The following is a 17,114-nucleotide window of genomic DNA, read 5'->3' as shown; positions in this document are numbered from 1 at the left end:
TTAAAGTGAGTTTCTAGACTCCTGAGAGTCCCCTTGGAGAGAAACACATGAAGGCCCATGATGAAGGGTAGGGATGTTCCACCCTCCAGTCTCTCCACATCAGCTCTAGCTTTTCTACTTGGAGTATGAGCTCAAGGAGGGCAATGTGATTTTGTTTTTTTTATTCACTGCTGTGTCTAGATAAGGCCCTGGCACTCACTAAATATATATCTGTCATTAATATTTATATTATGAACAGGATGAGTAAAAAAGTGGATAATATTGGGCCATGGGTAAGATTTCAATTATCAAAAGATTTCAATTGTTTCTCTTGTTCTAGAAACAATTTTTAAAAACCACTGGCATAGAAAGTTCAGATGGAGTAAGAACACTGGCAGTGTTATGGAGAGAGAGTGAAATTACTTTTCCTCCTCTCCATCTCCCTTCAAAAAAAAAAAGAAAGTTCAGATGGAGACTTTCCGGGAGTATAATGGGTGGTTGCTAGGGTTTAAGATTTAGCCAAATCTCAGAATTAGAAATATGGTATCAATTCCATCTAAAAATTAGTCTGTCAGAATCTCAAGAGCATAGCACGGTAAGAGCTCAGAGGGACAGAAGGCACAATGGCTAGGCTCTGAAGTGGGAACCTGGGTCAAACAGCCCAGTATGGCTTTGGTATGGAGAGCCTCTGCTGATGGATGAGGTTGTCAAAGTGGTCATACACTTGAGTCTTTATGAAAGAAAGAAGTAATAAGAATAAAACCTGTTCTATAATGTTACTCTTTTTGTATGTATCTGTGGGTGGCCAGAGAAACAATGATTGATTACCGGTCCTAGATTCATTGACTAAAATAAAGTGCTTCAGCATCTGGTTGAAAATGAGGAATGTCATTGCAAAACAAGAGGACAGAGAAAGCATATTCAATTCTATTGCAGAAGTATCTTTCAACTTTGCTGAAAATGGCCCTCCCTCCCCCAACAAAGCTTTTCTTAGAAAACAAAGATAGGCAGAGAATTTATGTGTAAAGAGTTTTTCTTTAAAAAAAGACACATTTCATCTAGCAAGAGCAATACAAAGGGGTTATATAAATTTATTTTTCATGTAACAATTGATTAGGTTAGAAAAAAATTCCCATTTTCAATGTTAATTCCATCTCTCATTTTGTTTTAAAAAAAATCACTAAAAGGACAAAAACCCACACAAAAATACAATCTGTATCTGCTCTATATTTACAGATAACCAGTCACTATTAAGGCATAGATTGATTAAAAGCTAACATTTATTCAAATAATCAAAATATTTTGTGCATCATATAACACCGACAATTCCATATACTGTACTGTCATATTCCCTTCATTGCATCGAGAGAAAGTGAGAAAAATAATTTCCAGTGTTTTTATTTATTTTTATCCACCCTAATCTAGTTTAAGTGGGACAGTTTTCCCTTTGGCATAATATCAAAGCACTGTTCATAAAACCCATGTCAACTTAATACTGCATATTCATTCTATCTCCCTCCTGTTGCAAATACATGGTAGAGAGAGCTGGGAAAAGAGCTCTGAATATTTATTTGGGAAGGCCTTATTAAAGACATAATAAAATTTGGAGCATTGAGTTGCTGAACTGGAAACAACTCTAGAATTGTTAACCTGCGCTGAATGTTTAGCGTGATGCATCGATACAATCAAATAAGGCAGACGACCATCACGGAATTCACGAGACCATCTGTATACAAATGCACAGGATGATTCCACTGTACTTGAAAAGGGAATGATTTAATTCTACATCCTTAAGCAGATAAGGCTTAGTTTAGTTTAGGAAGGGCAGCTCCTTAGTGCCACTCACAACTGATAATTTTGTGACAGGCCCATTATTTATGCCTTCAAGGTAACCAATACTATTTTTTAAAGTGAAGATTTTTCTGAGTGCAAAATGTCTCTTTAATTCTGGATCTTACCTTAACAGTAAGACTTAGCTGTGGAAAAAACGTCAGGCAAGTATTTCTTATCCCACGTTTGTATAAAAGTACCCAACTGTTATGTATGCTTGTCTAATGCTTTTTGCTTGAGAGAGCATGAAAATGGTTTATGTCCATGCAGAAAATCTTGAATACTGAACATAAATAAGTAGTTACAGTACAGGTAATTGGGAACATTCCTATGGGAAAGTTTTCTAACAAATTAATATACTTGGAAATAATATTGCTTTGACGAAAGGAAGGCACTTTAGTGATTTTCTTGATGGATTAAAAAATCCTTCACAAATCCACAATAAGATGCCTGAAAAGACCCAGGAAACAATGTTGCCTGATTTCTTGGACTTTCACAGTATAATATTGTAATAATGGATCTAGCCACTTAAAAATAGTCTTTTTTTCACTTCAGAACTCAGCTATCTTTATAAACTGTCACCCTGGAGACTCAAATAAGCCTTTCTCTTCTCAACAAACACAAGTCTACTTCAAGTAGACAGATACGGTTTTCGGAAAGTCCTGGGACCATACAGAGCTTAGCTAGTGCGTACATGATAAAGATCGTAATCTATGTCTTCTCATAATGGCAACAGTGCTGTCTTGTCAGATGATTATTTGTCTTTTTAAATAAAGTGACAATCTAGGGCTCCAGTTATTGAATGTCGTCCATTCTCTACCATAAATCTCTAGTAAATATCAATTTCATCAATTATGTACTGTATGCTTATAATATCTAAAAATAAAAGTTTGATATAAATAAATGTCCTTTAGTGGCAATATACTAAAAACAGCCCTTTGCCTCCAGACAACCATTAAAATCATTTTAGCAATACAGGCAGCAGCTAAGTATGACGACTGCAAAGGGTTAATATTGCAAAGTCCATTTGGTCTTTCTCTGCACCTATTACCATGAACTAGGTTCATTGCTAAGTGTTTCTAGGATGCTGACATACATGAACAGAATTGGTCCAGAACCAAGTAGACTCACTTATGTTTCCCAAAGTCACAGAATATTCTGCACAGAACTAACATCCAGTACCATTTCAAATAAAAATTTGATGTAGTCAGAAAAATGTGACTAACTCTCATCTGTACCAATGTATCAGGTGACATAAAAATGAGAGAGAGAGAGATGGAAAGAGCAAGAATTTCCACAGGACAAGAAATTAGAATGTGTAAAGTGCTGAAAGACCTCAATAATTATTTTGAAGCAGTACCAGAAAATTCCACTTGATTATTTTTTTAAAAATCCCCAAATACCAAAACAAAACAAGCAAACAAAATAACTTCTAAGTTTTCTGGCATCCCAGATGTCAATTCATCCTTCATTTTAAGTAACAAAAAAAAAAAAAATCAGTGCATATGTTATATAGGCAAATAAAAACAGGAAATAAGCCCTATCTTCATATTGCAAATTCTGTCCAACTGTCATTTTAGAAAAGAAATCCATATTTAGTGTTCTGACATCACAAGAACATCATCTCTCTTTTCTTCCTCTTTGCCTTAAAGTACAGGTGTGAATAAGATGCTTTGGTCCTGATACCAGACACCCAGAGTGCTGAGGATGCTGTGCAGCGACGGCTGTTCACAGATCTCCTGTGTTCACCTTTGCAGTCAGTTGGTGGGCGTGTCCCTAGAGGGCACTGCTACCAGCGGCCACTGACACTGGCAATGTCTGAGTGATACTGACGGGGTAGCCTTCCACTCGCTCCGCCTTCCAGGAAAGAGGTGCGTGCATTTGGCGATTCAAAAAGCTTTCTTCGGTTTTTATTTAGTTCTAGAGAGAGAGAAAGAGGGAGAGAGAGAATTGTTAAGAGCTCAACAGAGAAGTTCTATATATACTATAGGACATGGCTTGGAAAATGGTGGCATGGTAGGTTTCTTTGGGCAAAGTCAAGTCTGGTAGCAAAAGGAAAACATTTAGTTGATGGCCAAGATTATTTCTGAAATACTAGAAAGTATGATTTGAAAGGTAGCATACTGGTAGCCTAGAGAACCACAGACATCAAATAGTTTTTATTGCCATTTTTTGTAAACTCTGGAGAAGCAAATAAATTTTTATTACAGTTTTAAACTATCTGGGGGATATAGCTTTCTCAGAAATCTCTAACTCAATTAAAACAGTTTGACCTCCCCCAAACATCATTTCAGAGGCAAAAGGAACAAAGCTGGTGAAAGGCATATGAGAGGATGTATTACCAATGGCACAGAAAATTATAGCTATTGAACTCATCCATGTCAAATACAGCAATCACCGAGTTATTAAAGTCAGATATGAAAGACGACCCCACGCCTAAACATGAGGACATTGAAGGAGCGTCGTGAAATACGGTTGACCCTTGAACAACACAGGGATCAGGATGCCATCTGCCTCCCTGTGCAGTCAAAAATCCATGTATAACTTTTGACTCCCCTCAAACTTAACTACTAACAGCCTACCCTTGACTGGAAGGCTTACAGATAACATCAACAGTTGAATAAACAAATACATTAAATACTGCATGTTTATAATAAAGTAAGCTAGAGAAAATATTAAAATCATAAGAGCAAATATATTTACTACTCATTAAGTGGAAGTGGATCATAAAGGTCTTCATCTTTGTTGTCTTCATGTTGAGTAGGTCGAGGAAGAGGAAGGGTTAGACTTGCTGTCTCAGGGGTGGCAGAGGCAGAAGAGGAGGAGGTGGTAGAAGCAGAGGCAGGTACGTTTGGTGTAACTTTACAGAAGTACATTAGAATGTCTTTTTTGCCTTCCCATTAAAAATGTCTTTTTCTTTATCATGACAATCCTTATTCCACCATCTGCTTTAGTTTCAGTGCTCATATCATAGAAGGGTCCATGTCATAAAAGAAGCCGTAAGCAATCATGAATAACCAGAACCCTCTGTCAGACTGTCTAATGTCAGTCTGCTTTCTGGCACTGCTTCTGCTACATCTTCTTCCTCATCCTCATCCTCTGGCACTGCTTCATCTCCATCACTTCATCTTCTGTTTCTTCCTCTGGTGTGGTGTCTATTAGCTCTTGAATTTCTACAAAATCCTTATCTGGAAATCCTTCACCCCCTTTCATTTTTTGCCATATCCACAATCTCTTTCATGATTTCCTTAATTGTCTTTGTCATAAATCCTGTGAAGTCATGTACAACATCTGGACATAGTTTTCTCCAGCAGGAATTTATTGCTTGGGGGCTTGATGGCTTTTTACAGATTTTTCTATAACAACGATGGCATCTTCTCTGATATAATCCTTCCAGACTTTCATGATGCTCTCTTTAATAGGATTCTCTTCTTTAACAATGTCAATCCTTTCCACAGAGTACCATGTTGTGATGATTCTTAAAGGTCCTTCTGACACCCTGACCTAGAGGCCGAATTACAGACTTCGTACGTGGGGACAAGTAGACTACTTTGACACCTTGGTGGCAAACTCGTGGGGTTTTGGGTGGCCAGGGGCATTGTCCAATATCAAAAGAACTTTAAAGGGAAGTCCCTTCCTGGTGAGGTACTTCTGACTTCAGAAACAAAATCATCAATGGGACTAATGCAGAAAAGGCTTCTTGTCATCAGGCTTTCTTGTCCATGTAAAGACTAGCAGCTGGTGTTTATCTTTTCCTTTCAAGACTTGAGGGTGAGCAGATGTGTAGATAAGGGGAGTCCTGATCATAAACCTGACTGCATTTGCACTCAACACTAGAGTTAGCCTATCCCTTCCTGCCTTAAACCCTGGTGCTCACCTCTCTTCCTAACAAATGTCGATTGTGGCACTTTTTTCCACAATAGGGTACTTTTGTCTGCATTAAAAACCTGTTGAGGCAGATGTCCTTTCTCCTCAATGATTTTTTTAATAGCTCTGAGACCTTGTCTGCTGCCTCTTGGTTGGCAGAAGCTGCTTCTCGTATTATCTTTACATTTTTAAGGCCAAACCTCTTTCTAAAATTATCAAACCGTCCTTTGCTGGCATTAAGTTCTCCAGCTTAAATCATTTACATTCCTTCTTTAAATTGCCATATAATGGCTTCACTTTTTCTTGAATCATATTAGAGTCAATAGGTATGCCTTTCTTAAAAAAAATCCTGTACTCACATAAAAGCTGAATTTTCAATACGGGAGAGAAGGGTATTTTGCAAAACACGTAAGGGTTTTGCACCTGCTGGAGCAGCTGCAACCATGACTTCACGATTTTTTTTTTTTTTTTTACAATAGTTCTTATGCTGGATTCACTTATCTTGAAATGGCAGGCAACCACAGCTGCAGACCTCAATCTATGAGACATATCAAACAATTCAGCTTTTTCTTATAATGTTATCACTTTGCTCTATTTCTCAGGAGCACTTACAACATCACTAGTGGTACTTCGTACAGGCCCTATGGTATTATTCAAGGTTTATGATGTTGCACTAAACACCATGAAAAATAAGCAAGAACAGTGAGAGATTACTTTTTATTGTGATCTGAAATTTTCTGGAGAGATGAACTTCTCACATGGAGATGATTAGCATCACACAGTGTTTCTAGAAGATGCTCTCAACACTTGAGCTCACTGACGTAGCAACTGGAGATAGCTACAAAATTATTATAGCATAGTATGTGTATGTACTACAGTTAATTTATGCAGTTATGATTTAATACTGCATCTTTTGTTTACATTTCTCTTAACTAAGAATGGCACCATGTATGCCATTCTGTGTTTCTGTAAGTCTTGATACATGTTAACATTTTACAATAGATTGGCGTATTTTATGAAAGCAAATGATAAAATAGACTAGTATTTACATATATTTTATTCATTCCTGACATGCCTTACTTTTTCTTAATTTTTTTCATATTTCAGCACAGTTCAAATCCATGTTGTTCAAGGGTCAACTGTATTAAGCCACAGCCCCATGGCTCTGCCAACTCATGAAGCCTATGCTTCTTGAGTCAGAAATAGTTACATAAAGAAGCATCAACAGGTTTCTCTGAACAAAAAAAGATCAACTCAGTAAAAAAAAACAATAACAGCTTAGAAAATTAATACTTGAAAATAATATTTGAAAATAAATCAACTAATATTTGAATCCAAATTTTCAGGGAAAAATTGAGGTTCCCTATTTGAATTTTAAAGAAAGCAGAGTACTTAGAAAACACCTTAGTATATCTTTGCCAACTAAAAGTTATTAGCCTGAAAGGTAAAAAGTTAATTGAAGCAGACAATCTTACATGTAAGGCCCCACCCTTACCATCCTCCACCCCAACCCCTTACTGAGTCACTGATGTAACTGTTCCTGATAAACTCATACAAGTACACAGAATTGTCAGATAATGGAAAGTAAGGTTTCTGGTAGCCATCAAATGAAAATATGCTCATATTTATTCAACTTAAAATAGATTAGAGGGCTATATAGTTGATTTGCTTAAAGCTGCTGTCTTTTTTTTTTTTCTTGGAGCAACTAGAGCAGGCAATTGAACACCTTATATTTGCATGGTACTTGTATTTTTCAACCACATATATACAATCACCTTTAGAATTCGGAAGTTACAATGTAAGCTATGGCCAGCTACTGCAATGCTCAGGATGGGATCACAGACTCAGATTGTAGGGGGCTCACTCAGGGTTAAGGACAGCCTACGGCCATATGTGCTCCTGTCCCCAAGTTCTGGAAGACGGACCCTTAACATTTCAACTGCCTTCCAAAATGTAAACGCCTGCCCTATAGAGTCAAAGCAACAATGGAGATCTTTCTCTCTCTCTCTTTTGTTCACACATATAGGTCTTAGGAAAGAAGAAAAATAACAGTGATTCATTAGGGCTTATTATACGACAAGCACTTTACATTTATTTCGTCCTATTCAAGTCCTCCTTAAGGGGCAGACAGTATTACCATTCCCCATCACATAGATAAGAAAACAGATTTTAAAAACAGATGAAGTCGCCTGCCCACACAGTTATTAAGTGACAAAGCTGAAACTGCCTGCCTAATGCATAGGTCAGTGCCTTGTCACTGAGCTGCAGTGATTCGTCGGACAAAGAAGACTGACCAAAGCTCAGGAGTATGATCTGGTAGTTCTAGCTATGTTGGATAACAGAGCTTTACTTCATATTTTAGCAAACCAAATGTATTTTTTAAATTAGAAAAACATAGCTTAAAAACTCTGAAGAAGCAAGGAAGATATCTTTACAGGAAAGAGACACATGCAAGCATGCATGCAGATGGCTATTGTTCCAAGTCCCTGGAGAAACCCAGTAGCAATGACATTCCTATTAAAAACTGAACACATGTATCTTGTTAAAAAACAAACACAGCACTTCAAAATTCATAAATCAAGACAGAACTGAATATACTTAAAGGCAAACTTATAGGAATGTTAAGAATACATGAATCCCTTTAAGTATACAGCCTGGGAAAGTTTTATCACCTTCCAGCTAGGAGACTATTTCTGGCCTCCATGTTCTCATGGGAGACTAATCTACAAATCAGGAGGAAGTTCCCAAGGAAAAGGAAAGAACGAGGCCAAACAACATTCTCCCCCAGCACAGGTAACTTGTATAACTGAGCACATGACAACGGTAGGGCCATGGAAGATTAAAAAAAAATTAATAAACATTGAAAACTTTATTCTAAAAAGTCACATCAGCTAGAGATTTCAAAGAGTAAAATGATCACAAAGGAATTCAGTCATTCCCTGCAGATGCAGTTTCTATGAGAGAACATACATACATTTCTACATGTGATGCACAGAGATAAATCTTCCAGAGAGGTTATCTATGATCAAGTCCTACTGAAGAGACTAGGATTTTTATTGTTGTTGTTGCTGTTGTTTTTTAAATTAAAAAGCAAACGCCTTCCCTCTGATATTTTTCAGTAAGCCTAAGGAATAGTTTGGGAAAATACCAACCTTTTTCTTTGCAATTCCAACGTTCACACAATCCTGGCAGCTCTCAGGATCTTGTTGCGGATCTGAACAGAGTCACAAACTAAAAGAATAGGTCGGGAAATGTTAGATCTACCTGAGCCGTGGCAGGAAGCCTGACAACAGGATGCTAAACTTCCTTTCACTGAGTCCCTGTACATTTAACCAATCATTAAAATACTCTGACAGAAATCCATCAATTTTCGAAATATCATGGATTTCAAAAAAAGATTAAACTTATTCTTTGATCCATCTCCATTAGAGATAAATCTCAGTTACTCCTGTAACATTAAAATAAATGTCTTTTGGCCCAAGATTAAAAACAAAAACAAAACCTCATAGTGAAAGCACAACTCTGATTATAAGTTTAATATCTACAAAATTTTAAAAAGGAATTTTGAGCAAACTCTGTATCTAACCAAGCTACATAACCACAAGACAAACATGACTCAAGGCTGCCCAGAAGCTATTCTGCTATCTATCAGAAAACAGAATGTTCTGGGACTATAAATGGATGTGTTTGTTATCAGATGAGTTGGAAAAAGAAGTTTTTTGATGAAGGATTTCTCAATAAAAACTTATTACTTGCAGAGAAAACAGTTTACCGGGTTCAAACAAATGCACTCAACAAGGTAAAGTAAAATTATCCTTAAAATAATCAAATATTCCACACTGTGCAGAGCAGTCCAAAGGCATCCTATTCAAAGTCTCTAACTCCCTTTAAAAGCAAGAGGTCCCATGAATCCACTGAGAGAAGTGTGCAGAAGTACTATATAACTTCAATGGAACCACACTGAAGATGATGGTTAGAAAAACATTTTTTTAAAAAATAGGATTCAAAACACTTTCTGATTACTACCCTACTCCCCAAAATCCAGAGTAAAGGACACTGATGTTTTCCAGAGTAAGGAACTGATGAGCCATCTGCAACTTGTGAATGTCATTAGAGATATCTGCTTTTCGCTAAAAGCTTTATAGAGTTTGGTACTGGGTTGGTACACAAAGAAAGAACTTAGTTTTCATTATATTACCACTGCCATCCCATGAATCTCTAGCGAAAGATTATGAAATTCCAGATTGTACTACCTTCTCTGGCATAAAAGTGCTGGCCCACAGGCATATTTCAACAGTACAGGTGTGGTGGATATGCAAATTAATCAAATTTCAAGTAGTATATCAATTTCATTTGAAAATTAATAAAATAATGTGAAATACATAAAGTTAACTTGAATCTACAAATAGCCCTGAGGCTGAGCTTTAGAATAAACAAATGAGTTGGAAAAACTACCCTGTTGCACAAATGGTAAAAAAAAAAGAATAAGAGAGTATCCTGCTAGTAGTATATACTGTTAAAGCTGTAATTTGTCTATTTTCACTAAACCTGATGATGTATCACATGAAAGAACAGATCTCAGAAGCATAAAGTGACCTTACACAATCATCTTTCCAATCTACCTTCATGATTAATAAACCCAAAATCAAAAGAGGTTTGGAAACTCATCCAAGGACTCGCGATTTAGCAGAGGCGAAGCCCAGGTCTCCTATTTGAATTCAGTGTTCCTGACACTATACAAAGACAATCTTATGAGCAAACAGGAATTAAGCACCTGCCCTGTGGAGCTCCATTAATGTAGCCTCTTGGACACACAGAGTGGAGGAGGGCTCCTAAAACTCATGTGTGTAGAACTCTATTGATCCGTGAAAGAACCTATCAGGCTGCCACCAGGAAGCTAAATGGCTGGATTTCTATTCCTATTTCAAAGCTGCTTTAAAAAAATATAAAGATTTCCTATGGGGAGGCAGGTGAAGTTTGCAATATGCTGCTAAAATAAAATGGAAAACAATTGAGGTTTTTTACTTTTTTCTGCTGATATGATTAGTGGCTGCTGTCTGGAATGGACCTTCACCAGTTGGATGCAACTGCTGGCCTCACTGAGGCATAGCCTGCAAATTCAGCGTTCTGAAAAAGCAAAATCACTTTCTCAGAGCACATGACACTTGGCTTCTGCCCTTGGTGTCTGTCTTTTTGAGAGCCTGGCACACATATAAAGTTGACATTCAAGAACTTTATTATAAAATCTTCCAAAATGAATCCCATTCCCCTCAAATTTCTTCCACACAGTTCTCTAAACACTTTTTTTGAAGTGCATTACTACGTATTCGCCAACTCCTGACTCATCAGCTGGCTCGATTCCTTTCGAATGAATGGCACCCAATAAATATGTACAGAGCGTTTTCTAAAACAGAGTATGCAACAGATGCACAAAGAAAGCAGTCTAAAGAGGCAGACAACATCATTTTCCTTGATTCTGTGACCACCCTCAGGATACTATTAATATGTCCTTCTGTGACACACACATTCTTTAATAATGTTGGAAAAAATTAAAAAGAATTAAGACAAGTAATACTGCCAGATTCCAAGCAATACCAATGAGCATTCTTTTTTCCTCAGTGCAATAATCTGTTGGTGAGCAAGGGGACACACATTTGAAACATGACTTTTAATCAAGACTTATTATTCACTGACCTGATGATTATTGCTTAACACAACGGCAAAGAAGAGAATTAAAGAGAATTAAACTGTCCCGTCTCCCTCTTGGGGTTCTGCATAGGGCAATTTTGGTTAGATCCTTCTGAAGGAATCTACACATATTTCCAGGAACAACACTGTCAAGGCAGGTTTTCAGGCAATGCCTCGACGAAGGAGTAGAATATTCTCAGCATGTGTTATACTGATGGCAGAAAAATCCTCTGAAACCACATCCACCAAGGTGTCAGGGTAGTAAGCCAGCAGCCGATGGGCAGAACCAGTCCTACTGGCTGAGACCACTGGCAGAAGTTAGTCGGATTTTAAAATATGAGTTGAATATTCATATTCACCTGAGATTGCAAGCAGCATTTTCCTCCTCGCACCAAAAGTCGTAATTCCCAGCTCCTTCAGATCCTGATCGGTGAGAGTAAGGAATGTCTGAAGATCGATCTGTGGGTAAAAAAAACCCCAATTATAACCAATATATTAAGTACTCATTTTCTTTCTCATCACAGGATCAACTTGTTATTCCACCTATTTTATTTATTAGTTATGCACTACCTACTTCCCAAACAGAATGATGGTGGGACAACAGCAGAGAAATAAAAGTGGTAAAACAGAAGAGGTGATTCTAACAAAGCCTTAGCTCTGAGCGTCTTGGCAGCTATGGCAAAAAAAGGAAACAGAAAGACTGCACCCTTTTTGTGAACTGATAAAACGAAGAATACACATCTGTTCAGGAAAGAGAAAAATATTTCTTAGGTTTGGATTCTGAATTGGTTAAGTATATCTTTATCTTTATAAGAAGAAACTAGATATTAACAATATAACAGATGGCATCTTCCTCTGTGTTCTGCGTCAGAGTGTCAGACAAATTCCCAGACTCCATCAGATCTATGGTTCACTTGGCTCAACCCAGCAGACTATCTCTGAAGGAGGAGGCACAAAAGCAGTGTTTGTAGGAACAGTAAAATTGTACTCTCTGGCATTGGCAACAAAGCATAAAGGGAAATTGTCTAATGATTTCACTCTTTTCTTAAAAATGGTGTAGAAGAATAGAAAGGCAACAGACTCTGAAACCAAAGAGACTTGAGTTCAGATCTTAACTCTTCCCTTATTAGCTGTGGGCACTGAGGGTTGACAATACTATACTTTGCAGGGGTCTCTTGTGAGCATTCAATATGACTGTGGAAGCAGAGCAATGGGCTCACCAAAGGGGTGAAATAATTGGCAGTTACAGTTAGTAATAATGCATATTGATATATCGTCTGTGAATGATGCTAAACCAATCTTCAACATGCTTACAATAAAATCTCATGAAGTTACTTAGTGGGGGATTCTTGTTAAATCCTATCTGAATATTTTTAAATATCCTACATGAAGGAAGCAGATTACCACATTTCAACACACCATAAAAAAGTAAAATATACTTTTCATTAAATGATATTGAACAATGTTCTGTTTTGATTGAAGGTATATCCAGATCTTACAAAACCTTAATTTAAGACCATCATTCTAAAGATAGACAGTTCTAAAGATAGTTTTTAGAAATTCTATTTAATAGAGATTCTCTAGTTCAAGTGTCCTCAAACTTTCTCTTAAAGGGACACATAGTAAACATTTTAGGTCTTGTAAGGCCATACTGTCACTGTTACAACTACTCAATTCTGCTTCTATGGCTCAAAAGCAGCCATCGACAATATGTGGATAAATTAGGGTGGCTATGTTCCAATACAACTTTATCTACAAAATCAGACAGAGGGCCTGCAGATCACAGTTTGCTGACCCCTGCCACTATTTAATATTAGATAAAGCGACTCTGGCTTTATACTTATGTTTTCTTCTTTCTTGTAGTAATTGCATAAGAAGTACCTATAATAAATTTATTTCTATGCTTCTTCAAATAGGAAATAAACAAAGATGAAAGTAAACCCAAAATACCATTGAATAACATTCAGACTCTTACTCTAAGACCTTCTGTGTCTGGACAAGTTAAAATACTTATACCTTTAGCTTCCCAATTAGCTATCCTCCTCTAACAAGAAAATATAGATACAATTCTTTAATACACTGATTATGAAAGGGTTATTCAATTTAGAAAATCCTTGATTAAATGAACACTAACTTAGATTTAGAAGAAATAGAACAAAATCAATACCCTAAAACCTAATACACATGACAATCTCTTTTTCAGTGTAAAAAAAAATTTATTGAGCCATGGGCAATACATTGAATTTATGATAAAAAGTACCTAATAAAAACCTTAGATTTCTTATTGACTGATATATTCCTAGGAATTACTGACTAAATCAGATGTTCTCTAACACGGCAGTCTCCGACACGTGGACTATGGACAGACTGTTACTGGTCCGCGGCCTGTTAGGTACCGGGCCACAGAGCAGGAAGTGAGCAGTGGGCGAGCTAGAGGAGCTTCATCTGTATTTACAACAACTCTCCATCAATCAGATCACCACCTGAGCTCCGCCTCCTGTCAGATCAGTGGTGGCATGAGATTCTCACAGGAGCGCAAGCCCTACTGTATACTGAGCATGCAAGGTATCTAGGTTGTGCATTCCTGATGAGAACCTAATGCCTGATGATCTGAAGTGGAGCCGAGGTGGTGGTGCTAGCGCTGGGGAGCAGATGCAAATGTAATAAATGTAATGAGATTGAATCATCCCGAAACCATCCTCCCTCCTGCCCCTGTCCGTGGAAAAAACTGTCTTCCATGACACTGGTCCCTGGTGCCAAATAGGTTGGGGACCATTGCTCTAACATGAAATTAAGCCAACTAGCATCCAACTTGTGAACCATGTCTTGATGTGAAAAAGAGAGAAATTTATAGAACTATTTTAATTTTCTGTTGCATTGAGTTAACTGTGCCCTGGTAACATGACAGCATTATCAGAAAGAGTCATGCTCAGGGGCTCTTTTCTTTATGCCAGTGCTTAGTAGGCTATGGCTAATCGGTTTGACCAAAATCCATGGTAGTGATGGTTCAGAAGACATCTTAGTTCTATCTCAGTTCAGGTAAAATCCAAGCAGTAAGTTGATGAATAAATGAACATGTTAAAAAATATATTCTGTAATAAATTACAGATTTCTAGGATTGGGTCAAAAACAGCCACAGATACTTATTTAGGATGCTGTTACTTACTTTTAAATACCGCAAATAGAGACAATAGATTCAAAAATGAAATCATGTTAAAAGCAGACTTGTTGATGACCTCAGGTGAGCTGTGAATCCAAAAGTTCTTGTGAGTCAATACACCAATTGGGTCTTTTTAGCTCCAACTTTTGAAGGATGGCTATAGCATATTTTTGCAAGCACCATTTTCTCTATTTCTGCTATCCTGTGTTTTCTAGCTGCACTAAATAAATAAGAAATGAGATGACATTTTTCTCAGCAGCAAGAACAAGCTATGAGACTTGAATAAATGCTCAGTGAAAGCACAGTCATAGGTCAATGAGTGATTTCATGCTAGAAGTCATCATACACACAACCAAAACAAAGAAACCCAGGAAAATAAATAAAGACTGACCTCTTGTTGCTGGAAGACATCTGTGTATTTGCCCAGGCCCAGTTTGCTGAAGAGCTCAGGGAGGTCAGAGCCTTTGAAAGAGCTGTTTAGGTTACAGCCATTGCTTCCTGTCAGTGAGGAAATGCAGTCCATGTAATTGCTACTGCTGAGATAGTGTTCCACTGAAAGGCAAAGGAGAGACAGGCTTGAAGTGTAAATGCCCAGAGACAGCACAGTGTAATTGAAAGTTTTAATCACCCAAATATTTCAGATTTCATTGTTCAGCTGAATAGAGCAGTAGCTGCAGAAATACAGCAATCCTTTACCGAAATATTGGCTTTTCATTAAAGAAATGCTGGTTATTGCTTTCAGGGAGGCTCTTGCCATTTAAAAGGTTACACTTGGGAGGCAGAGATTCAGCAACAGTGCCTCTGTAGTTAATAATCATTCATCATATTCTCCCTGAGCATTCAGAAGCATTTGCTGTTTATAATTGATTTGATGTGAATTACATGAGGAACAGAAAGAAAGATCCCTGGGACAAAATAAAGGTGTGGAAAGTTATTACAAGTGCAGGCTCCTTTTGGATGGCAGGATGGCTCTCTCTATCCACATTGGTATTTTCTGGAGGTCAAATGAATTGTGCGATATTGCAACATATAAATCTTGTTATCTAGGAAAATATAATCGGGCAGCAAATTTACAAAATAAAACCTTCTGCTGTGGGAATACTGGGTTAAGAAGGAAATTAAGATGGAAATCAAAAGATTCTTTGAACTAAATAAGAAAGGAGAAACAAGTTACCAAAATCTGTGGGACACAGCTAAAGCAGTCCTGAGAAGAAAACTTAAATCCATAAATGCCCACATCCAAAGGACAGAAAGATCACAAATCAACATCTAATGAATCATCTCAAAGAACTGGAAAAGGATGAGCAAATTAATCCCAAACCCCTCAGAAGAAAAGAAATAAACCAAGATCAGAGCAGAAATAAATGAAATTGATAACAAAAACTATACAGAAGATTAATAAGTTGGTTCTTTGAGAAAATAAACAAAATTGACATGCTTCTTGCTACATTAATGAAAAGCAGAAAAGAAAGGACTCTAATAAGCTCAATCAGGAATGAAAAAGGAGAAATTACAACTGATACCATGGAAATACAAAACATCATCTATGAATACTACAAAATCCTCTATGCACTTGAAAACGTGGAAGAAATGGACAAATTCTTAGAAATACACAGCCTCTGTAGGCTCATCAGGAAGAAACAGAACTCCTGAACAGACCAATATCAAGTACTGAAATTGAAACAGCAATAAAAAACCTTCCTAAAAAGAGAAGTCCCAGACCAGATGGTTTCACATCCAAATTTTACCAGACCTACAAAGAAGAAATGGTGCCTATCCTGCAGAAATTATTCTGCAACATTGAGAAGGAAAGAATCCTCCCCAACACATTTTATGAAGCCAACATCAACCTGATACCAAAACCAGGAAAGGCTGGAACAAGAAAACTACAGACCAATATACCTTATGAATATGGACGCAAAAATTCTCAACAAAATCCTAGCAAACTGAATTCAGGTACTTATCAAAAAAAGTAATCCATCTTGTGGATGAAGCCAAGTAGGCTTCATCCCGGAGATGCACGAATGGTTCAACATATGCAAATTTATAAATGGGATTCACCACATAAATAGAAGCAAAAACAAAGACCATATGATCCTCTCAATAGACTCAGAAAAAGTATCAGACAAAATTCAGCACCCTTTTATGGTAAGAACGCTTAAAAAAAAATAGGCATCGGCATAGATGGGACTTACTTAAAAGTGATACAAGCCATATATGACAAACCCACAGCCAACGTCAAACTGAACGGGGGAAAAACTGAAAGCATTCCTGCCTAGAAATGGAACCAGACAAGGTTGCCCTTAATCACCACTTCTATTTAACATAGTGCTGGAAGTCTTAGCCAGAGCAATCAGATAAGAAAAGGAAATCAAGGGCATCCAAATGGGGGCAGAAGACGTCAACCTATCACTCTTTGCTGATGATATAATCTTATATCTAGAAAACTCCAAAGATTCTGTCATGAGACTACTAGAACTGATAAACAAATTCAGCGAAGTCTCAAGTTACAAAATCCAATGTACAGAAATCAGTAGCATTCCTATAGGCCAACAGCAGTCAAACTGAGAAGCAAATCAAAGACTCAATA

The 17,114-nt window shown here is 37.3% G+C and overlaps 1 protein-coding gene across 4 annotated transcripts in view; it reads right to left on the bottom strand.

Moving 5' to 3' along the window:
- Nucleotides 1-1,050: 1,050 nt before the first annotated feature.
- Nucleotides 1,051-17,114, bottom strand: part of BICC1 (BicC family RNA binding protein 1) — a 261,401-nt gene continuing 245,337 nt past the window's right edge. For 3 of the 4 annotated variants that reach the window (XM_012762828.2, XM_012762829.2, XM_076010008.1), the window contains 3 exons: nucleotides 14,916-15,076; nucleotides 11,724-11,823; nucleotides 1,051-3,729 (listed from right to left, as the gene is read on the bottom strand). In XM_012762828.2, coding sequence (XP_012618282.1) covers nucleotides 3,599-3,729; nucleotides 11,724-11,823; nucleotides 14,916-15,076 — 392 coding nt within the window. In that variant the 3' untranslated portion in view covers nucleotides 1,051-3,598. Of the gene's footprint in view, nucleotides 3,730-8,828; nucleotides 8,908-11,723; nucleotides 11,824-14,915; nucleotides 15,077-17,114 lie in introns of all 4 variants that reach the window. The other variant, XM_012762830.2, reaches the window with a different exon arrangement.

The sequence above is a fragment of the Microcebus murinus genome, chromosome 14 (genome assembly GCF_040939455.1).
Source record: "Microcebus murinus isolate Inina chromosome 14, M.murinus_Inina_mat1.0, whole genome shotgun sequence".
Lineage (NCBI taxonomy): Eukaryota > Metazoa > Chordata > Mammalia > Primates > Cheirogaleidae > Microcebus > Microcebus murinus.
The sequence above is the reverse complement of the archived record's forward strand: the minus strand, read 5'-3'. Positions and strand labels throughout refer to the sequence as shown.